The 24,193-nt window shown below is 40.6% G+C and overlaps 1 protein-coding gene across 2 annotated transcripts; it reads left to right on the top strand.

Annotated features, from left to right (window-relative positions):
• The first annotated feature begins 25 nt into the window (after positions 1 to 25).
• Positions 26 to 23,229, top strand: LOC132768912 (neuropeptide Y receptor type 6-like). Of its 2 annotated transcripts, none has more exons than XM_060765337.2 (4): positions 26 to 115; positions 12,421 to 12,705; positions 18,215 to 18,287; positions 21,904 to 23,229. In XM_060765337.2, the coding sequence occupies exon 4, from the start codon at positions 21,916 to 21,918 to the stop codon at positions 23,017 to 23,019; it is 1,104 nt and encodes a 367-aa protein (XP_060621320.2). In that variant the 5' UTR covers positions 26 to 115; positions 12,421 to 12,705; positions 18,215 to 18,287; positions 21,904 to 21,915; the 3' UTR covers positions 23,020 to 23,229. The 2 variants fall into 2 exon arrangements, with proteins under 2 accessions (XP_060621320.2, XP_060621319.2); XM_060765336.2 differs by having other exon boundaries at positions 18,212 to 18,287.
• The last annotated feature ends 964 nt before the right edge of the window (positions 23,230 to 24,193 follow it).

The raw sequence follows: 24,193 nt of genomic DNA, 5'->3' as shown, positions 1-24,193 counted from the left end.
AGACACCCGCTCAGTGACAACCTCACCGCCCAATCACTTTCAGTTTTAGGCCCGCGCACTCTGAAAATATCTCCGAGATGGAGCCAATCACCTTCTCCCGGGACGCAGAGCGGCAGTAAGTGACACCTTCACAAGCCAATCACATTCAGTTGTAGGCGCGCGCAACTAGAAGAGGTGGGTTTATACATTTATACAGCCGGATTGAAGGGACGTCAGCGATCCGAGGCGCTGGCCAATAGGCGGCTTCGGCGGCTGCTGCGCGCGCTTTCTCCCTGCGCTCCCCTTTCCGCACAGCGTCGCGGTGGCACCGAGGCTAATTTGAAAAGCTGGGCGGGCGCGACCGTTACGAGGCACACTCGCCTCCCTTCCTGCTTCCGAGTGGGCAGCGTGGGCTCCTTTCCACAGGAAGCGACCCCACTGTGTTCCCTGAGGCCCACTTGTTGTGTGTGTGTGTGTGTGGGGGGGGGGGGGGGGGGGTCACGCAATATGTTTTCCTCGTGATCCGGAAGTCGATGCTTGCCCTTCACCCCAAGCAGAAGCCCCATTGGGAAGCGTTTTATAGACGAAACAGCAAGATGGCCATATGAATACTACTTTCAGAAAGACGTTGAAGAAGGCCATGTATCTGTATTGGCATCGGCTGGGTTTGTGAACCGGATCCCAAAATCAAGTCCCAATGTATATAATGCTCAGGGTGTCAGAATCACCGATTGCCATAGAATCATAGAGTTGGAAGAGACCTCGTGGGCTGTCCAGTCCAACCCCCTGCCAAGAAGCAGAAAGATTGCATTCAAAGCACCCCTGACATTCATCCTCATATTAAAAGCTTCCAAAGAAGGAGCCTCCACCACACTCCGGGGCAGAGAGTTCCACTGCTCACAGGAAGATCTTCCTAATGTTCACGTGGAATCTCCTTTCTTCTAGTTTGAAGCCATTGTTCTGTGTCCTAGTCTCCAGGGCAGCAGAAAACAAGCTTCCTCCCTCCTCCCCACATTCCTATGCAAGAGCCCCCAGTGGCGCAAGGCAAACCCTTGTGCCGGGCAGGACTGAAGACCGTCAGGTCAGAGGTTCGAATCAGTGGAGAGCACAGATGAGCTCCCTCTGTCAGCTCTAGCTCCCCATGTGGTGACATGAGAGAAGCCTCCCACAAAGATAGTAAAACATGAAAGCATCCGTCGTCCCCTGGGCAACGTCCTTGCAGATGGCCAAATCTCTTACACCAGAAGCGACTCCTGACACACACACACTCCCTAAAAGAACTCTTCACCTTGTGCAATTGTGGAGCAGACCAAACAAATCCACATCTGTATGCTTGTCCACTATGCCCTGCCTCATGTACAGAGGAGGAATTGTTGGAGGCTACAGACAATGCCGTTGTTTGTTTTTTAAAATTGATTTTTATTAGGAAAATTTCACTGTATACAACAAGTATAAAAGGAGGGGGGGGGGTTAGAATATACATAAAGAGTTAAAACCGGGAGGGGGGAAAGGTATGAACAGGGTAGTGTGGGATTGACAGGGTAGGGGGAGGGGTGCCCTATCTGACATTCAGCTAAGCCTAGGGTCGGGGGTGGGGAGAGGGAAGGGGGGGAGGAGGGAAGGGACAAGAGGAAAGGTGGTTTATATAGGGGTTTGGCTTCTGATTCCTATATTCCGCGTTCTTGAATTCATTTCTTCTGGTCAGACTCGTTTCGTGGTTTTTCCCTTGTCACTCTTATTTATCTCTTGTATTTTGTTCTACTCTCATCTCTTTATGGTTCTAGTCCTCTCTCATCAATTCATTTAATGGACTCCAGTCTGTTCTCTTGAGAGGGCGTCCATATGAGTCTTTTAGTGCATAGGTTAGCATATCCATTTCTCTTATCTCTAGAACGTTTTCCATCCATTCTTCTTCGGTTGGTATTTCTTTTGATTTCCATTTCCTGGCATATACTAATCTTGCCGCCGTCGTGAGATAAGTGAGGAGTATGTCTTTGTTTGTGCTCAACTTCCATTCCTCCTTAAATATTCCTAGTACGAAGCATTCTGCTTTCTCATGGATCTTGATTTTGAGAATCTTTTCACAGGTTTCATTCACCTTTTTCCAAAAATTCTGGGCAATGGGGCATGACCACCATTGATGAAAAAGAGTTCCAATCTGGTTTTCGCATTTCCAACACTTGTTACAATTCTTTTTGTACATTTGTTCCAGTTTCTGGGATGTCGTGTAACAACGGTAGAGCTTTTTGTACCAGTTCTCTTTTAGTACTATGGAGTAAGTATACAGGGTTAGTCAAAATGCATAGGCCAATAAGCCATTCAATTGAATGGCTTATTGGCCTATGCATTTTGACTAACCCTGTATTTGATCTTCTTAGTCCATACTTGTTCCCACTCCTGAAGCATTATTGGTCTGCCGATGTTCTTTGCCCATTTTGCCATGCAGTCTTTAATTCTGACTCTGTTGCCCCTTCTAATAATTTGTTGTAGATGGATGTTATGCTGTTGTTGTTGCCCGTTTTTGGTCAAAAGATATTTAGCCACCTGCGCTCCTTCTATTTTTATCAGTTTTACACTAATTTATGCAATGCTTTTGATATGAAATAAAAAGTTATCCTAGAAATATTTTTTTCTTTTGCCTGAGAGAATATGACTAGGCATTTCTAGATCCTTATGACTCATGAACAACTTCCCCTGGAAGCTGATCCTCAGTTTGGAGGATCAAATTCTAAAGAGAATATTTTAATCAAATCCGCAAAAGTCAAAACTGTAAATATGGAGTACCAGCACAAATCCTGAAATCACTGGGTTATCAATCTGGAAGAATGAGCAGGCTCTGTTAGCCCACAGGTTCTTAGACCCTAGATCAGGGGTCCTCAAACTTTTTTTTAAACAGGGCCAGGTCACCGTCCCTCAAAGTGTTGGAAGGCCAGATTATAATTTGGAAAAAAACATGAATGAATTCCCATGTATACATCTTATTTCTAATGCAAAAAAAACCCACTTTAAAACAATAGAATAATTAAAATGAAAAACAATTTTAACAAATATAAATTTATTAGTACTTCAATAGGAAGCGTGGACCTGCTTTTGGCTGATGAGATAGGATTGTTGTTGTTGTGTGCTTTCAAGTCATTTCAGATGTAGGTTGACCCTGAGCAAGGGCCGAGTAAATGAACTTGGAGGGCCATATCCGGCCCCCAGGCCTTAGTTTGAGGAATCCTGCCCTAGATTATAGTGATGTCCGCGGGGGGGGGGGGGGTCCAGGGGGCCTCAAGGCATCTCAACCCACCTCTCTGCCATGTGATGAGCTGAGGCAGAGCTGACCAAATCATGTGTCACAACATAGTGTGTCGGCTGCAGTGTAGCTGCGCCACATGAATGTAACACGAACTTCTGAAATAAGCAATAAACCATATTTCTTAAAAGTATATCAATGAAAGGTTTTCATGAGATTTTTTGTGTTCCCATACATTTCATTATTACAATTTGTGTAATATCTTATGAGCCTTTGATTTAACTGCCAGTTTGCAAGTAAAACTGAATTGCTGTGTCGCAAAATGATCAGTGTCTAAAACAGTGTCACCAGCATTAAATGTTTGGAAAGCTCTGAGCTAAGGTGAAGGCTGGCTATGGATGTACATTGTCTCTGCAAATAATAATAATAATAATAATAATAATAATATGGTGGGCTGAGTGGCTGATTGCCACTGTGGCTTGCCCCTTCAGAGTCAGGTTGGGAAAAGGTAGTGGCATCCATGGACTCTTTCCCCAGAAGGATGTGCAGGGCAGTGTTAGAGTCCCTAAATTGGGTCTTCTTAGGTCCACGTCGCGGGAGCGCGAAAGGAAGGAGACAGTCCCAATGAAATATCAAAAAAAACCAAGGTTTTATTTTTAATTTCTTCATGAAGAAGACAGACAGCCAGGCAACATACGCAGATGCTACCCTTCAAGTGACTGCCCTGCTCTTCCCTTGAAATCTGCAAACTTTATAGCCCAGTGCAAACAAAAAGGGAAAGTACTACTGCCTGACTACAACAATTTTAACCTCTAACAAAAGAAAACATTTTCTTTTCATGGAAAGTACTCTCTTTCCAGCCCCTCTCCCTTGACCTTTTGATGGAAAGTACCTTCTTGTACTACAACCTTTGAAGTTAACCACAACGCATACTGTGTAAGAAAGTACCTTCTTGTACTTAAAAACATTTTCTTACATATTGCTCTTTTTAAGTCAGAGAAAGGGTATGTTTCTCTTTTGCTGTTAATTTCATTCAGAGCCCCTTGCTTAATTTCACTCAGAGACCCTTGAAGCCTCCTTCATTAGCAGAGGGGAGGGAAAGTGAACAGACAGTGAGCACTCCTCCCCGCTTCTGCTTCCCCCTCTCTTCACATTACCTCCCCAGGGTTGTACATCCTGTATAGGGGGGCACTCGACATCCCCATTCCCATCAGAGGAATCAACTTGAACATGAACAACATTGTCATTCCCATCATCCAAAGCAACCTGATCATTAGACACAATCACAGGCTGACATACAACACTGCCTCACTCCCTGCCCATGTTGTCTGATGATGCACTCCCTGCCTGTGCTGCTGCTCTCTGATTCCCTAGTTTGCTGAGGAGAATCATGTATGAGATCTCTTGGGGAACAGGGTTCCCCTCTTTTTATTTGGTTTTGCAGATTTGAAAAGAGTATCACCAACAGACAAGTGTCCTCAAGATCCTTTTCAGTCTACTGATTAAGCCCCGGTCTACTGAGTACAGTCCCACCATCTGCACAGGGAGCGAAGTAGACAATGGCGGTTAACATTTATCCAACCCCCCAGAAGTTATCATAGAGTTGTCCTGGAGGACCTAGCAAATTGTTGCTTGCACCATGGCTGCAAGACAATAACGTGCTTCTATTTGTAGTTCCTAATAAAAAAACGGCCATATATCAATTTACTTGTCTCTGCTCAGTGTTGACCTAAGAACAGGACCTAGTGGGACATGCATGCCTATCTCTTTGCTGTGCCTAGAAAATGCAAATCCCTTTGAAAGTGAAACTCGGGTTTACAAAGGCTTTTTACACCTGTCCACCACCTGTTCCTCTCCATCCTCTAGCTAGCTAGCAATATCTTAGCTGTCTTAATTTTGTAAGAATGGTAGGGAGACTGAAGAAAGACAGACCTTTGATATCTGATGGGGGCAACTTGAGTGCAATAAACAATACTATGAACAAGCTTGAGCAGGGAAAAAGCAGGATTTATTTTACCACTTCGACTGCAGCTATGTGTGCCTGGCTGCAGGTGAACAGCAGAACAGAAAAGATAACTTCAGTAAAGCCTGTTTTAAACTAATCTCGACGTGTGAAAGATTTTGAAATCTGATCACCAAAATGGAAATGAAGAGAAGTGGTCACTGATGAAGTCAGTTGTGAATGCATTTTTGAAGAAGCCTTCATGTGGTCAAATGTTTTAATGTAAGATTTACCTGACCTGGTTGTTCCATTCCAGATGTGCTAGTGTTAGTTTTTGACAAAAGGTTGCTGAAATATTTTGAAGTAGTCTTTTCTGTAGTATTATAACCTACCCCTGTTTGCTAGTTATACCATATTTTCTGTTAAAAGTAATGTCTAGGAACATATCTATTTCATGGAATCATAGAGTTGGACACATCAAGGACCATCCAGTCCAACCCCCTGCTATGCTGGAAAGGCACAATCAAAGCTTTTAACTGGAGGATACCTGTACAAATAAAGAAGAAATAAATTTGATCAATGACATTTGCTTTACAAAACTTAAATGATCAATTTGCTCCCTTACAATTTCATTATAAGCAGACGAGCTCAATAGATATATTAACCTACAATTGATTTTGGAATAGTTCTTTGCTCTTTATTAGTATATCTTCAATCTGCACATCTCAATTGTATTTTAGGAAGAAACCTTCAGGATGTTTTTAATAGAAAAAGAATTTTGGAAGATCTAGGTATCATGAGACTTCTAGTCTGTAATAAAATCAGAAAGCTAAAGTGAATATTGGAAAATCAAATCAGATAACGAGGTGATAAAGACAAAAGAGATAACTTTCATTTTATCAGCAACAGAGATAAATGCCCAGAGGTAAACTTACTGCATTGTTGAAATTCGACTCCGTCATGCTCTTGTAATCGCCAATTTGGCATATAGCAACCCTGGAAATAATAGAGGGTATCAATGTATATAATCTCCTGATATTTAAGGATGATAATGATTTTTGAGAGCTAACATTTCTAACAGAAACAATGCATCATGCAAATCCTTGGCAGACAAGCTGGTTTTCACTGTCCTATTTTCTAACTTCTTTCTGAGACAATTTCAGTCCCGATGCATACTCTGATTTCCTTGACTGTTTAACCCAGGCATGGGCAAATTTCGTCCCTCCAAGTGTTTTGGACTTCAACTCCCAGCTATTAGGAATTGTGGGAGTTGAAGTCCAACACCTGGAGGGTCGAAGTTAGCCCATACCTGGTTTAATCCTTACTGTTGTCATGGTCACTGAAGTGCTTTGTTAAAAACTCTTTGTTTCATTTATTAACCTGACCCTCAGAATATAGTTTGAGGATATATAGACAAGATCACAACTTGCAGAGGACAAAAAAAAACCTACTTGCAGAGGAATAAACATTTAAAATAAATGCATTTATGATTTTATTTGTATATTTTCATGAAAAATGTCACTGTGGAACCACATGGTGGCAGCATACCACAAGTATGCTCAGATAGCAGAATTCAAGAAGTTCTGTGACCGAGTTATATGAGCCTACATTGATCACATAATGCAGTTTCAAACTACATTATATGGCAGTGTAGATGGGGCCCAAGTGAAATAACACCAAGCATTTTTGAATGGAACTGTTTTGTGGAACCAGTTTCAAGCCTAATTTTAGAACAGACTGTTTTATCTATACTGAAAAATGGACAGTGAGAATATGACCTTGCCAGTTCCCTTGAACCCAGTGACTTTCAGTGCAATTGACCACAATATTCTTCTGAACAGAAGCTCTTAGTTGGGAGACTGACATAGTACATTACAGAGACTGAGAAAATGTTGAGTCCACCCATAGCAGGAATGTCTTAGCATCTTCCCCTACCTCATCTGCTGTGGGTGAAAGATAGTAGCATTTTTGAGTCAAACTGCTGAATTACGAATCAGAAAGAGCCCTACTGAAGATGGGAGACATTTCTATTTCTTTGGGAAAGTGTGTGCAGGCTCTAAATTCTGAGAACGGAGATTGCTAAGCTATTAATAGGGTCCCCTCCAACAGTCTTTCAAACTGGATAATATCAGTTCCCTTGTGTAGGCATGTGAGAAAAATAGCCCCTTTATCACCAGGGTTGTGCTTACACTTTATCTGTTTAAATATGACTGGAGGCTTATAGTTTTCGCAGAGGGGAAGGCTAAACCAAACAAGAATACATTAGCCTTCTGAAAGGGCAGCTATGCCTCTGGCCATCCAAAATTACCATTTGTTTTCCGGGTCTTGCACCTTTGTCTTCTCGGAAGTCAACACTTAAATCAATCAAGGAATCATCTGCATTCCCATGTCATCTTCCTCCTGAGTTTCATGCCCATCACAGGGATGACTCTGCAACCAGAGGCGGCCCTAGGTAATTTTCAAAGGTAAGCAAACAGTACTTTGGCGCCCCCCCCCCCCCCCAACAAATCATTGATATATATTTTCTGTTTGTCGTGGGAGTTCTGTGTGCCATATTTGGTTCAATTCCATCTTGGTGGAGTTCAGAGTGCTCTTTGATTGTAGGTGAACTATACATCCCAGTAATTACACTTGCCGCATTTGCTCCCTTGCCTGGCCCGCTTTGGGTCCGGAGGCGTGCCTGAAGACCCCGGCGTGTGCACCAAAAGTCACCTCTTCTCCTGACTTTTTCCTCAGCCATTGGGACCAAGAGAGAGAGACAGAGAGAGAGAGAGAGGTGGAGATGCCCACCTTTCCTGAAGGTAGGCGCAAAAACAAAGGAGGGAGCAGAGGTGGGAGATACCTCCAGCCAGAAGGGCTCTCTCTCTCTCTCTCTCTCGGTCCCAATGGCTGAAGAGAAAGTCAGGAGAAGAGGCGACTTTTGGTGCGCACGCTGGGGTCTTCAGACACGCCTCCGGACCCGAAGTGGGCCAGACGTGGCGGCTCCGCCCCTTGGCCCACCTGCGGATTGGGGAGAGGAGGCGGGTGGAGCACCGGGGGATCTGGAAAGGGAGCCGGTCATGGGGAAGGGATCAAACGTGGAGAACGATTGAGCGCCGGCTCTGCTCGCGCACCCGGTGGCCGGGTGGAGCAGGAACGAGAGGGGCGAGGCGAGGCTCAAGGGCCCGGTCCCTTTGGGAAGAGGATCGCCTGGCAGCAAGGCAAGAAAGCCGAGGCTCCCCCTGGACTGCTAGGGCTGTTGTGAGCTGAGGGGGCGCTCCTCAAGTGGCGGTCGAGGGGCATTTACAGAGGCGCATCTGCGCCCCTGGCAAATAAAAAGTGTTCTGCGACTGCTTACTTCGCGTAATGGATGAGCCGCCCCTGTCTGCAACGAACTGAACCTTTAGACCTAGCAATAATTAGCTGTGACATCAGTGAACCCCCCAGACAATCCCTGTGTAGATCCTAGCTGGTCCATTTCTCAGCCAATCAGGAGGAGGTGTGGGAAGTCTGAATAGCTGTCAAAATGTATAAAATGTCATTTATTTTATTACAAGTTATGCTTATACATTTTGAATGGTCAATGAAGGTCAAATCAGATATCTTCAACACTACAATTTTATCAATAATGATATACACATCTGAAACATGGACAACAACAAAGTTAAAGGGGGAAAAACTGGCGGTGACTCAGCAATTGAAAGAAGGATGTGTGGTGTGACAAGAAATAAAGTCAGCAATAAAAAGAAAAGGGGCACGTGACATGGTCAATGAAATCTATGAGACAAAAAGAAGATGGGATGGGTATATGGCACAAATGAAAGATAACCGATTGACACATCAAGTAACGAACTGGATAACGAGGCCACAAGCAGCCCTTAGGCAGACCTTGTATTCCGTGGGATGAAACAATGGTTAAGCTATTCGGCCAGATTGTATATTGTGGCAAATGTGAAGCCCAAATAAGTGAATTGACAACCAAAAATGGATAGGATGGGATTTTGAATGGTGACGTGCCACTTGCACCCCTTTTGGCCAAACTGTAATAAACCTCCATAGTTTGCCTTCAACTCAGAGTGCTTTGTTCTCTGTCCTGGCTGATCTGGTTTATCGGAAGCTCATTGGGCATGGACCTTATCCATGGTCCTAGCTAAAATCACTTCCCTTGCATATAAAGGAAATGGAATATTGGAAATATAATGCTGAAGATGTTTCCTCCTTTCTGAAATGCTATTCACCTTTGCTCTACTATCTCCTGAGACATCTCCATTGTTTAATACCTAGTGTTCATTCTGTTTTGCTAGACTTGATCTGCAATATGCTCTTAATTTCTCTTTATCAGATTATAGTGATTATAAAATTGACTCTCTAATAAAGCTATGGTCTTGGCTGCCGTTCAGCATCGATCTTTGTTTACCCATTGCTAAAGGCTCCTCAGATATAATTTTAACCCTGCAATTAAAAGTAACATGGCAATTCAAATAATGCAAACACAATTCTGCCATTCATTAACTTTTTTTGCAAACACAGCACAGGGAAAAATGTTGTTGTTTTAGTGATATGTTTGGCTAGGGAAAATTGCACTGAAACTCTTGTGTTATAGCCCTATCTTCGGTTTAGTAGCCCTATAAATATCAGGAATTGCATATCAAGATCAATCAATCATCTCTTTGAACAACTGCAAGGTCTTTATTGATTGGTAGCCATGTTGCTTCTTGGGAAGACTCAACATAGAAAGAAAGACTTTGATTGCATCATTAAATATTAAAATGCTGTACGTATACGTTTTCTCTTTTGTCTTTTAAACTATTTCAAAAATCGTAGCAGATTAATGAAGAGTATCACTGATGAATGATCAAATTAAAACTAGTCAAAAGGGCTATATTAATGGGATTATATCAATAGCAACTAGCTTTTTGAGCACAAGTCCCATGTGTAACATACTGTTTCTTTTATAGGCCTGTAATATATGTTCAGCCTTGCAGCCTAGAATGACTTCAGCTGTAGTCTTCTGGATTAGTGAATGAATAACAGTGGAAGAGCAAGCAAGATTACAGTTTGACCCTGCCATAGATTTTACTCAAAGTCTCAAGCCCCATTTTTCTGCCAACTCCATCATCCAAACCACAGATTGGCCACCACTAGATATGACTGCTTGGCCATGCTAGAAGGCTATGACTGCAATTTATATGGGGATAACACAATATCTTTTGATAGAAAAAAAATCCATTGGATATGTAAGCACAAATTCTACAAAAATCTTTTAATTCCTGAATTAATTTTAATTCTGATGATGTACTGAGTCTACAAAATCTTATGGTACAAACCTCATTCTTTGAATTACTCTCAAAGGTGCTATAGCAAAAACAGTACATGGAACATGGACCAACAGGAGCAGATGGCTCCATCAATATCAACGGCACTGACCTCAACAAAATGACCGGCTTTAAATACCTTGGCTTAAAGATACCTCCACCAGTGATGTACTGTTGGATGCTCATGGGCGTGTAAATGCAGCATGGATGATGTGGAGAGCAACGACAGGCATAATTTATAAGAAGATCCCAGTCCATCTAAAATAGAAAATCTATAGGACAGTGGTGATATTGTTCGCTCTATACGCCACTGAGTGCCGGCCAACCATTAAGGCAGTCAAGTAAACTCTACACACTATGGAAATGTGGATGCTCAGGAGGTCAATGGGTGTTACCCTGAAGGACAGGATTCCAAACGATACTGTGTGCTCCATATTCAGAGGTGCTCTGATTGCCAAGAAGATGAAGGAATCCAGTCTGAGATGTGTTGGACATGGACAACGAAGTGATCAGCATTCTGTGGCTAAATCCACGCTGAATATGGAAGTTGCAGGTGCCAGGCCACATGGCAGACCAAAAACAATTTATTTATTTATTTATTTATTTATTTATTTATTTATTTACTTCACTTGTATACCGCCATTCTCAACCCTAGGCGACTCAGCGGTTTACAACAATCAAGCAAGAACAGAGCAACAGTCAAGGCAAAAATTCAATGCGACATCAACAGATACTTAAAAACAATTAACACAGAAACAAATTAAACAATTTATCAGTAATAAACATTCAAGTGGCGTCTCATAACTAGAATCATGATCCAAACTCGTCAGTCGTAGTTCCATTCCTGAAGTCATTGCACTGCTTATTCAAACGCCTCTTCGAATAGCCATGTTTTCACCTTTCTCCGGAATACCAACAAGGAGGGAGCCAATCTGATGTCTGTGGGAAGGGCGTTCCAAATGCACTGGCTCAACTGTTTGAAATGCGATATGGCTGAAGCAAGACTCACAATGAGAGATGTGACTGATAGGAACAAGAGGAGAACAAGAAGCAAACGAGCAGACGCTAATGAGATGTTTATTGTTTATTGATTTTGTAATGATTGTTTATTATGCTATTGTTTTAATTGTTTTAACAGTTCTATGATGTTTTGAGCATTGAATTTTGCTATTTTAAACTGCTTTCAGTCGCCCGAGGACTGAGAAAAGCAGTATATAAATATAGTAAGTAAGCATATAAATAAATAAATAAATAAATTTGTGGAACAAACACTAGGAAGAAGAAGACTCTCAAAGGTGCTATAAGTTTCCTTTGAATTGGTTTGGGTTGACATGTAGACAGCCTCTGCCTATGTTATGTATAATACATATATGTGACAGTTATACAAAACTTATCAGTTCTAACATTGCATTTGCTGATATCTCAGCTCTCTATCTATTCTATTCCCCTGCATTTCCCCCATCTGCAATACTGGAATAATAGGGCTCATCTCCATTACAGGGGTTTTATAAGGATTACTGAGATAATGCATGTAAGCAGACACTAAGAAAATGATATAGATCCCAAACATCTTCATGTCTGTGGTTCTAAATGAGCAGCAGATGCCAGATGTACATAATATAGTGTTCAGAATTCAACTGAAAAACAATCCCAGTTGACGTGAATGACTGACAGAAAAACATACAAGACTTACAATGGGGAAAAATTATATGCAACTTCAGCAGTGCCTGACAGAGGAAAAAGGAAAAAAAAACTACAATGAAGCAATAAGCCATTTGTAAATATTTATAATGTGTGAAATCCAGCATGGATTCTTTCTGTAAGTAAATAAAAATATGACATGGAACAGATAACTGCAAATCAGGTGGCAAGATAATGCCTGGAAAAACATTCATAAAAAGATTGTCCCCATGACTACTGGTCTCTCCTCCCAGCTGCCTCCTCATTGGTTTTTTCTCTCCTCTTAGAATCTGGAATTTGCCTTATTTCGAAGTTACTCTCCTGGCAGCAGCTCTTTCTTCGCTATGGTAGTTTCAGCTCCCAGTGGGAAATCTCCACCGGTCAGTTTGCTTCAGAAGGTAGAGAAATGAAGAGAATTTCCTTCTGCTGCTTCAGCTAACACAGCCAATGTATTTCTGAGCCCTTTGGACGCAGGACATGCACTTGCTGATTTTGTCAGTATTTAGCATGAAAAGGGAAAGAAGACTAGTCAAATCAAAGGAGAGGAAATTGTACCTGAAATTTCCTCAAAGGTAAGAAATTGGAATATCTATAAGACATTACTTCTCTCTATTTTTTAAAACTTACTTTGTGAGCATCTAGGTTTTTCCCAACACCAGAACAGGAGTCGGTGCTGTAAGACTGGAAACATAAAAAGCACTCAGATCTACTTGGGAGAATTGTATTTCAAAGTACCACTTTTTCCATATTTCTACAAATCAAGGCTTTTGTAACTTTAGTTGGAATCTTACATTGTTTCTTTCTGGGGGAGGTTTTACTAAATCCTAAATGACCATGAGATCAAATTTTAACAGAAATAGTTAATGAGAATTTATTAGCCAAATTTCCATCTGATGCATTCCCTTTCTTTTACCATGGATCTTTTCAAAAATTACTTGGATAAAGCTGTGTGCTAAGAAAAATCTTTTGAAAAACACCAACTGAGTTAAATTGAGTTTTTGTTAATGTTTTATTTGTGAAGGATATTATTATTATTATTATTATTATTATTATTATTGTATTGTTCCACAGATTGCTTACAAAACTAGAACCTAATATGGAAATACACTATAGTCAAAATAAAGTTTTGATACATCTGGTTCTATACATTAGTCCTTGTGCATAATCCCAAAACTCGGATAGATTTGCACACAATTTTTTTCCAGCAAATGTACCCTTAGCAAATAATACAGCTCTTTTCTGAGTGCTGGAATGCCTCTGACTTCAGTAGCTTTAGTACTACTGCTTATTCCAGAGGAATCCCAACAGAAGTCTGTTACAACAGTACAGTGCTTTTAAATCTGAATGCTCCTTGTAAGAAACAGAAAGATAATTATATGGTTTCTTGTAGATGCATTTTTGTTTTCAAGTTTTCCATAATATATAAGAAGCAAGAAAGTAATACAGAAAAAAATAAGCGAAACATATAACAAGGAAAGAGATAATATATTTTTAAACAATTCAGAACAAATGTTAAAAGAAGAACAATTGATCAAATGCAATCAAAATAACCAGGACCCGTATATTTCACTGTTTTATGAAAGGCAAAGCCACTGTTCCATTATTGGGGGGAAAGAGTTATTTTAATTTTGAGTTAAGTTTACCAGGTTTTATCAGTGTCGCCCTCTCTCTAAAAAAAAGTAGTCATCTTCATTTGTGGGTTGATTTACACATCATAAATATATGTATGGTGCCATTGAGACTAGGCTAAAAAAATCTGCAATGGAAGCAGCTACAGGTCTAACACATGGCTGGTGATAACTTTGTTTGCAATACAACAGCTGCACCTCTGAATGTACACAGAGTGTGGGGTCAGCACTGTTGCTGATTTTGCCTCCCCCTCCATGGCTTTTGCCCTTTCCTGAGCCAATGGGAATCCTTTCCTGGAGACCCTCCAAAACTGGCTTTTGTTGATTCACAAGGCACTTCAGTTGGCAAGCTGAGTCAGTCTCCCATTGAAATAAAAATGCATTTCAAATAAGATGTTCTATAAAAATGCAATAATGCATATTGCAGTAAGAATCAAAAGAGAAGCTTCCTGGTAAAGCATATAAAAAAGACTGTAGAAAGGTTTACAGCACAGAAGCTGTCTGAAGGTGTTAACCTCCTCCCTCTTCTGAGTTTGTTATGGTAAGGTAGGCATGGGCAAACTTCAGCCCTCCAGGTGTTTTGAACTTCAACACCCACAATTCCTAACAGCCTCAGGCCCTTTCCACTTAAGCAGTTGAGGGGGGAAAGGAAGGACCCTGAGGCTGTTAGAAATTGAGAGAGTTGAAGTCCAAAACACCTGGAGGACCCAAGTTGGCCCATGCTTGGGTTAACGGCTATTCCCCTCAATCCTTGATGATCTTCTCCAAAGTTTCTCCCTCCTTCCAGAAATATAATCCAACTTTTGTATACATCAATATTCGTAACATGTAATTATAGTCTAACGTGCCTTCCAAGTAGAAGGAGGATTATACAGTAGCTAACAAGTGAGGCACAGTTCCCGGTTCTGTTTAGTTTTGATATAAGCATTGAGAGAACAAGTGTATGAACCCAAAAGGTATTGCAAAGGTTGGATCTTTGTAATATATAAAAAACCCAACTCTAAATCAAGTGCATTGCTAACTTCCAAACTACAATGCACCAAACATTTGTCTCTAGCATGCTTGAACCCTGGATTCTGATATTCCATATGTGCTCACGTCTTGATGAGTCCAGTATTCAGTGAACACTTGCATCTTGGAACGAATATTGGAAGAAAGGCAGGATAAAAATAAAGTAATTAAAACTAAATAAATAAATGAGCCATGAAAAGGAACCATTTCCCCCTACAATTCAACATCCATTGACGTACAACGTTACTCACTTCTTTATGTGTACATCATTTAGGGATGAGCAATTCATATTGTAGACCGTCTTGCATTGGATTTCTTATGCAGCCACATAGTGCTATCATTCTAGGCCTAAAAACATACAAAATATCATGGTGCCATCTACATGAAGCAATTCCTGTCAAATACAGCAATTTCACCAGCCATCACCAGCAACAGGAATGGATAGAAATTCAATTGAGATACCATTTGCAGAACTGTATATGAATACAGTATAGCTAGGAGTACATCTTTCCCTGGGTGATGTACATTAATGTATATTTTGCTGTCATCAATCAGCAGAAGAGATTATATTATCATCACACAGTTTCCATATAGGAATGGGATCTAGTTTTACATATATCAAATACAGTAAATACAAAACAATGGGCAAAGCTCTGCTGGATTTGTGTATATCAACGCATAGCCAATACCACTTCTGTTTTTCAACAGTGGCACCTTAAAGAGATCATGTTCATCAACAAATATATTACATAGTGTCTTCTGTGTTAGACATGTACTGACAAACCCAATTACAATATCACGTTCTTGTTATATGGGAAAGAAGGAATTGTTAAGCTTTTAAAATGTTTGCAATTAAACTCTATTGAAGACCAGAAGAACATGTATGTGGTATATATCTGTGACACTTATTAGCTGAAAATATATCAGCCCATACACTATCAGTCCAGTGTATGAGCTATGCAATTGTGCCTAATAGTGTAAACTGGACCTAGATACAAAGCACATCTGTCTTATTGGACTTGCTGACTGTGTGAATTTATGTAACCAAGTTCAGCACAAATATGGTAGCAGCAACCTTTGTAGATCTTCTCCATCAATGTGTGGTGGTTGCAGGGACTGGGACTCAATGGACATCTACAAACTTACAACATTTCAAATTTGAACAGGGATTAAGAGATCCCCATCTAAGGGTAGTAGGAACTATTAACAAACATTGAAGTTTGGTAATCTTTAGCAGGTATGCTAAAATGTAACAAAAGTTTTTACATTCTACAGAACACTTTATCGAGCTAGACGACAACTGGCCAGCTGTATTGCTTACTGTGTCCACAGCTGGGCTAATTTCCACGATGTTTGCACTCTTCAGAGATGATCAAAGGCATGGTAGTGTCCATTTACATCCAATGTTAGTGTCTGTCTCCCAGCTTTGTAGATCAAAAGTCTGGTTGTAACCTAAAGATATGAGCATTTACTTTGCTGAAGCACACTGGCTCTTGTTTTGTTTTAGAGCAGAAGCGTGAAGTAACAAGGTAGTCTTGGTATGGTAACACAGGATAGACTTCTATGCCAGTCTCTAACGAAGCTGAAGATATTTAAGTGATGTACGCAAAAGATTTGTGTAGATGGTGTGTTTAGACAGTGATATGCTTCCCCTATATTTTTTTGGCATTTTGCAAGGGGTAGGGGGTGAGGAACACTACAGTATTATGTGTGAAAGACAAAAGATGCATCTTATAGTATTACATCCCCATGATGCATCCTATAGTATTACATCCCTTTTTTACCTCTAGAGGAGGAGGAGGAGGAGGAGTAGTAATAACAACAATTTTGTTTTCTTACCCATCTCCCTTCATGGGTTAAGGTGGGGCACAAGACAGTTAAAAATACATAAAACATAAAACATTCAGTAAAATGCATATATTCATAGAATTGCAGAACTTGCCCACATAGACCATCTAGTCCAGTGGTTCTCAATCTGTGGGTCGCCAGATATTTTGGCCTTCAACTCTCAGAAATCCTAACAGCTGGTAAACTGGCTGGGATTTCTGGGAGTTGCAGGCCAAAACACCTGGGAACCCAGAGGCTGAGAACCACTGATCTAATCACACCCCCTTACATTCAGGAAAAGCACAATTGAAGTACCCCTGACAGATGACCATCTAAACTCTGTTTAAAAGCTTCCAAGGAAGGAGCCTCCACCACAATCCAAGGCAGAGAGTTTCAGTGTTGAACAGCTCTTATAGTCAAGAAGTTTTTCCAGTTGTTCAAGTGGAATCTCCTTTCCTGTAACTTGAACTCATTGCTCCGAGTCCCAGTCTCCAAGGCAGAAGAAAACAAGTCTGCTCTGTCTCTGAAATACACATATTAAAATACACAGAACAAGGATGAAAATCCAACAAACACAAGATATGACTTTATCATTCCTGGTTCAAATTGCCATAGAGTTGGACGAGACTGTAAGGTCAGTATAGTCCAGTTCCTTCTCATGCAAGAATCCACAGCTAATGCACTTCTAAGAGATGGCCTTCAAATCACTGTTAAAAGATCTCCTGTAATGAGCCATTACAAATTGCAATGCTAAAGTCAACACTACTGAACTCCAGTTGTGTGTAACTATGTTTGCCCGCACTTCAAAAGAAAAATACCATGAAGGTCAACTCTACAAAACAAAACAAAAAAAAACAAATAAAGGCTTTTTGACATTATCCATATTGTGTTGACAAAAGCTTTCATGGCTGGAATAACTGGGTTGGTGAGAGTTTTCCGGGTTGTATGGCCATGTTCCAGAAGCATTCTCTCCTGACATTTCACCCACATATATGGCAGGCACCCTCAGAGGTTGAGGGTTTAAGGATGCCTGTCATAGATGTGGGCAAAATGTCAGAAGAGAATGCTTCTGGAACATGACCATACAACCCAGAAAACTCACAGCAACCCAATTATTGATATTATGCTAAAAGTGGCCCTTTCTTGGGACATGGAGCAGTGGCAAGGGAAAGCAGACAAAATGGCTAGTGTGGCCCATTTTCAAAATTCATTCACAATTAGAGCACCCTGACCTTTTCTATTCCTTTTGCTCTGCCTACTCTAATATAGTGTACCAATAGGGATTTAGTACCATGTACTGCTGCCACAGAAAAGCATGTGCAGCTTTTCGGTCTTTCCCTCCTTAACATCTTGTCTAATTAGAAATAAAGTATTGGATGTGGTGGAGAAACACAGGACAGTTATAGCTGGAATCCAGTAACACCTTGATCCTGCTAAAATTCTGCAAATGTGGACGACTTACATTATAAGCTTCATCTGGAAACACCCTAATGTGTAATTAACTAGAATCCAACCATGAAAGCTTATGTAGAAAAAGATAAGGATGATTATTTGCATTGCCTCTTATATCTCCCCTGTTTTCCTTCCTCATCTTGGCTTTGACTTGTAACAGCAGGACACTGACTGTGAGAAGCGAAGACTGATTGCTCCTGGTTTATATTTCAGTGTCACTTCATCAATGGACCACGGTGAGTCATATTTTAGCTACTGAAAGGAAATGTCTGTATTCCTGTGAGAATTTTGTCAGGCTGTTCTGTATGGCTTGCAACACAGGCAGGCAGTGTAAAGAAATTTGCTAAAGCTCTACCTAAAATTCAGCATCACTGTTATTACATAATAAAAACAACAAAGAACTGGCTTATCATAAAGCAATTAAACAGAGATATAGGGAGGCAGAAAATTAAAAAGATTCAAGCTTTTAGAATAGAGCTGCCACAGACCTATTTCTGCCTGCCAGAGGCATACATTTGCCATAAGCGTTGCCAAAGTTCATACTCACCTCCAAATGAAATCAGTGCTTTTAAAAGCATTTTTGTCAGTCTCCCTAGATTTTGAAATAAGGTTTCCATTTGCATCAGCCAAAATTTCCACTTGCATCAGCCAAAAGCTGACCCACAATTCAATAGAAATTCACTCCTGGAAGAGTTATCATGGGAAAAAGGTGTCTCCACTTTCTCACCAATCAACTCAACATTTTCAAAATCCAATGGTCACAGGGACAGAAAGTGAGGTGAAATCTTCCAAACAAGGCACAGATAGCAAAACAAACACCACAGGGGTGTTAATTCTTCCCTAGGCTATCCAAAACTAAATCAATATATTTTTGGCTGGAGTTACACTTTAAAAATGTATCTTTTCCAACTTACATACAAATTCAACTTAAGAACAAACCTACAGAACCTATCTTATTCATAACCTAGGGACAGCCTGTAAGAGTTTTGGGATACTCGGAGCAATAAGTCTAAGCAACATGTAAGGTTGCATTACTGTATAGGTAAAGGTTTTCCCCTGACATTAAGTCCAGTCGTATCCAACTCTGGGGTGTGGTGCTCATCTCCATTTCTAAGCCTAAGAGCCGGTGTCCGTAGTCATCTCCAAGGTCATCTCCAAGGTCTTCCCGCCAGAGCGGTACCTATTGATCTACTCACATTTGCATGTTTTCAAACTGTTAGGTTGGCAAAAGCTGGGGCTGACAGCGGCAGCTCACGCCTCTTGCCAAAATCAAACCTGCGACCTTTCCCTAAAATATCCCTATTTTAGGGATATTTATACAGTAATGCAAGGAACCGGGCGGCTCCTTGCCTTACTGTATAAATATCCCTAAAAATTCCATTGTTTATATCTATCTTTGACAAGATATATGTAGGGTAATTCAGAGTTTGAGGAAATATACAGAATAAAATTAGTATTAAGTGAGATATGTTTTAATATATTAAAATATTTTAAAATGTTGCTATTGTGATTTATTGTCCTAAGTTGATTCACTGTATGCCACTTTGAGATCCTCATTCATAAGACAGAATATAAGTATTTTAATAAATAATAAAAATATCTAAGTTATCATAGTCAGCCCTCCACATTCACTGGAGTCGGAAGTACAAGACGCCAGTGAAAGTGGGAAAACTGTAAAGAAAAAAACTTTTTTAACATTTTAGAATACTTACCTGGGAATCTCTAGGTCCTCCATCATAACTCTGGTATAATTCTGGCAGAAGTTGAATTATAGAGTTGGAAGAGACCTCTTGGACCATCCAGTCCAACCCCCTGCCAAGAAGCATGAAAATTGCATGCAAAGCACTAAGGAGTCAAGCTGGAGAAACTAGAGATTAGAAAGATTTTAATAATATCTGTGAATAATCAATTCCGCAAATGTCAAACCCATAAATGTAGAGGGCCATCTGTATAAATGTGAAATGACATAATTAAACAGATTTTGAGAAAAAGGGTCACAAGATAAATGTAAATCTGGAAATAATTTGCAAAGCAGGGGACAATAATATCTTAAGTATGAAAATTAGGAAATAGGTTGGAAATAATTACACAGCAGTTTTTTATTCTGGTGATGATAAACAGAATGAACAAACAGTGGGATCCAAATTGCTGAAAGTCTCATGAGACTCATGGAGATTTACCTGTGGTGGATTTACTCCTTCCCCATAATAAGGCAGAAGCCAAAGCAACTGGTGTCGTTTAGAAACACCTGTTTTCAATCATATCATTAAATCTGTCTTATTTTGAAAGTGTCCCACTGGAATCCAGGTTCTGCCAGAAACTAGTCTTGTTTGATGGCTTTTTCCCTCCAGATGTCATATATGGAGGAAAGAAATAAGTATATTTACTGAAAGGCTTCTCAAACATGGTCCCAGCTTAGACCCATTATTATTATTACTAATAGCATCTGTTCCAAAGTTGTACCTGGTGCTGAACTAGTTTCTTCCACTGACTTTTCTTGCCATTTGCAAAAGATGGGACTGTTGCCTCCCCCCATTTTAGTAGGGTGGAGAGATTACAAATAAATTTAGAGAGAGGTTTATCTTTTTTCCTATACTGTTAGGAGAAAAAGCCTTGGGTCTCTCACAGCAGTACAAGAAAGTCCACAGTCTTTCGTCTGTTTTCCAGTAGCTTATCTGTTGGTGTTCATTATAGTTAGGAATACCCATGAAGGAAGGTTGCCATGTAATATCCTCCTGCAATCAGCACAGTGTTGAGACATGCAATGTGGCATCAATTTTTGCAAGCAATATAAAGATTTCCATTTTTCAATTTGAAAGCAAGAATGTGCATGTGCAAGAAATGGTGGAGAGACGCCAACATGAGACACAGCAATGAACTTAAATCATATTTTCTAAGGCAGTAAGACAGAGAGATCTGATCATATTTACTGACCCTGTACAGCAATCTTTCCACATGTACACAAATGAAGTTTTCCTTGGTGAACCTTCATTGTTAGAGCAGACTTTGCCATATGTGTTCCCATTGCTCTCCTCTGCACCAAAGGAAATCTCTTTGAATGTGATTTTCCTGTTTCTTGGAAGGGGGTTGGACTGGATAGCCCACGAGGTCTCTTCCAACTTGCACCTACCTTATAGAATTAATACACCTTGTCACCTCTTTGACTGCCATGGTTCAATTCTATGGAATCGTGGATAGTGTAGTCTTACAAAGCCTTTCTGCCAAAAACTGCTGGTGCTACACCAAATTACAAATCCCAGCATTTATATGTGGCGATTAAAGTGATATCAAGTTGCATTTATTCTATAGTGCAGAGTCAGCCTAAGAGGTTTATTGAAACAAAGCTTGCATGTTCCCTGGAGCTCTACAGGACTTTCTGTTGTAACAATTGATAGCTTGCTCTAGTTGTTTTAAGTTAGTGGCTTTTTTTTTTTTTTGTCGTGTCAGGAGCGACTTGAGAAACTGCAAGTCGCTTCTGGTGTGAGAGAATTGGCCGTCTGCAAGAACTTTGCCCAGGGGACGCCCAGATGATTTGATGTGTTTATCATCCTTGTGGGAGGCTTCTCTCATGTCCCCGCATGAGGAGCTGGAGCTGATAGAGGGAGCTCATCCACCTCTCCCCGGATTTGAACCTGCGACCTGTTGGTCTTCAGTCCTGCCGGCACAGGAGTTTAACCCACTGCGCCACCAAGGGCTCCTAAGTTAGTGGCTGTGCATGTGTGTGTATCTTCAGAAATTCCTTATTAAAAAGAACAGTATTAAATTAATCTCAAAAGACTAATTTATTTCATCAGCATGCAAAGAAGACCCAAAACAGAGAGTTCTCAGTTCTAATTATACCTGTAATTTCAGGGGTATTTCGTGATGGATAAAGTCGTCCAAGAGGCCACCATGGATCCACCTGCTGAAAACAGCAGTCACTCCCCGTTTTCCCACTTTGAGACCTGCCAGCCATCTTTTCCTGCGGTCTTCTTGCTCATCACAGCTTATGCCATAGTCACATTAGTAGGACTTCTTGGCAATCTCTGCCTGATTGTTATCATTGGGAAACAGAAAGAAAGCCAAAATGTCACTAACATTTTGATTGCCAACCTCTCTGTGTCTGATATTCTCATCAGTGTCATGTGCATTCCCTTCACTGCTGCATATACTTTGATGGATTACTGGGTTTTTGGAGAAGCTATGTGTAAAATGAATAACTTTGTACAAAGCATGTCTGTCACTGTCTCTACATTCTCACTTGTACTAATTGCCATTGAAAGGTATCAATTAATAGTGAACCCACGGGGTTGGAAGCCCAAAATTTCACATGCCTTCTGGGGCATTGTCTTCATCTGGGCATTTTCTATCATAATATCAACACCATTTTTTATATTTCACCAAATTGCTGATCATCCCCTCAGTAACCACAGTGATATCTATATGAACAAAGTTGTCTGTATTGAGATGTGGCCTTCCATTGAAGAACGACGAGGCTATACAACCACTATGTTAGTTTGCCAGTACTTCTTCCCACTAGGTTTCATTTTCATCTGTTACTTGAAGATATTTGTGTGTCTTCAGAAGAGGTATGGGAAAGTAGATAACATAAAGGAGAATGAGAACAGACTCAATGAAAGCAAAAGGATTAATGCAATGTTGATTTCAATTGTTGTGACCTTTGGAGCATGTTGGTTACCTTTGAACGTATTTAATGTTATGTTTGACTGGAACTATGAGGCCCTGATTAGTTGCCATCACAATGTGATATTTATTTTGTGCCATTTGGTAGCCATGATCTCCACTTGTGTCAATCCATTTTTCTATGGATTTCTCAACAAGAATTTTCAAAAGGATTTGGTGATTCTGTTTCACAACTTCAGATGTTTTGAATCTCAAGAATTATATGAAAACATTGCTCTTTCAACTGTTAACACTGATGTGTCAAAAGTCTCCATGAAATTAAACAATATGCCTGCAAATATCTGAAACTGAGAACCTTCCAACCATTCATGTATCTTTGTACTGATTATTGTATTTCCAAATTATGCTTGTGTGGAATTGTGATGTTCTTGGTTCTGGTGCCAATGAAGTGAAAGGAACTTCTTCCCATGTATTACAGTGAGAATGGAAGCATAGGTGAAGCCTAAAATATTTTTCAGATGAATAAAACATACATATTGTTCATAGTTTATTGAACCCAGTGGTTTAAAGTTCTTGGTGGCATGAGCTCTACATATTCAAGTGCTAAAAAGCTGAATCTGGAAATATGAAAAAAAAAATGACCATATCCCTTGGAAAATGACACTCTGACCAGCATCCTTTTATTGATTCATGCTATCCTGCTGCCTCTACATTGATCCAAAACCCTTCCACTCCCAGCAGCTGACAAGTTGTGCTGCCCACTTCTTTTTTAGGGCTCTTCCAGACAGGCCCCAAAATGTGGGACCTGTCAGGCTTTACTAAAGATGTCATTAAGATAATTAATTTGGGACAAAGCAGATAAACCCTACTTTATCCTGAATTAATTAAATACCCCAATTAGATCTGGATCCTCCTGAAAGACCCTGGTCTAATTGTGTGGGGGGGCTGTGGAAACTGACTCCCAGGTAGTCCTGGGACTATCTAAGGATCAGTCTCTACAGCCCCCCACCCCCAAGCCTTAAGGCATTTTGGAAATGATGCACCAAGAGGCTGAGGGGGGTGGGGGATGGGGAGTAGCAAAATCGCTCCTGACCTTCCCCAGCTCCCAGCACATCACTTCTATGCACCAGAAGGCTTACCATAGCAGTGTAGTAGCGAATCGGTACTTTTTTTTTTTTTTTTTTACATTTAAGGCTTTTGGAGGGAGAAGGATGGGGTTGGTGGCCTCATGCCATCTTGGAAGTTCCTAGGATGGCATTGGGACATTCCATTGGGAAAGCCCAGTTTTGGGGGGCAGGTGTGGGTTTAAGCCCAGTCAGGAAGTGCCCTTATTTGAGGGAAGGGGAAGCAGAGGGAACTCCAGGCATACCATGAAGTCCCAGATGTTCTGAGCTCTTGGAGGAAAGAAATATTGCCGAACTTCACTTGAAAATTTAGGCTCATTTATCCCCCCCCCCCCCCACACACACACACACACCTTCAACTGAACAGAAACCAATTGCTTCTCTGTTGTCCGAAT

This window comes from Anolis sagrei, chromosome 2 (assembly GCF_037176765.1).
Source record: "Anolis sagrei isolate rAnoSag1 chromosome 2, rAnoSag1.mat, whole genome shotgun sequence".
Lineage (NCBI taxonomy): Eukaryota > Metazoa > Chordata > Lepidosauria > Squamata > Dactyloidae > Anolis > Anolis sagrei.
This window is presented reverse-complemented; position numbering and strand designations above follow the sequence as displayed.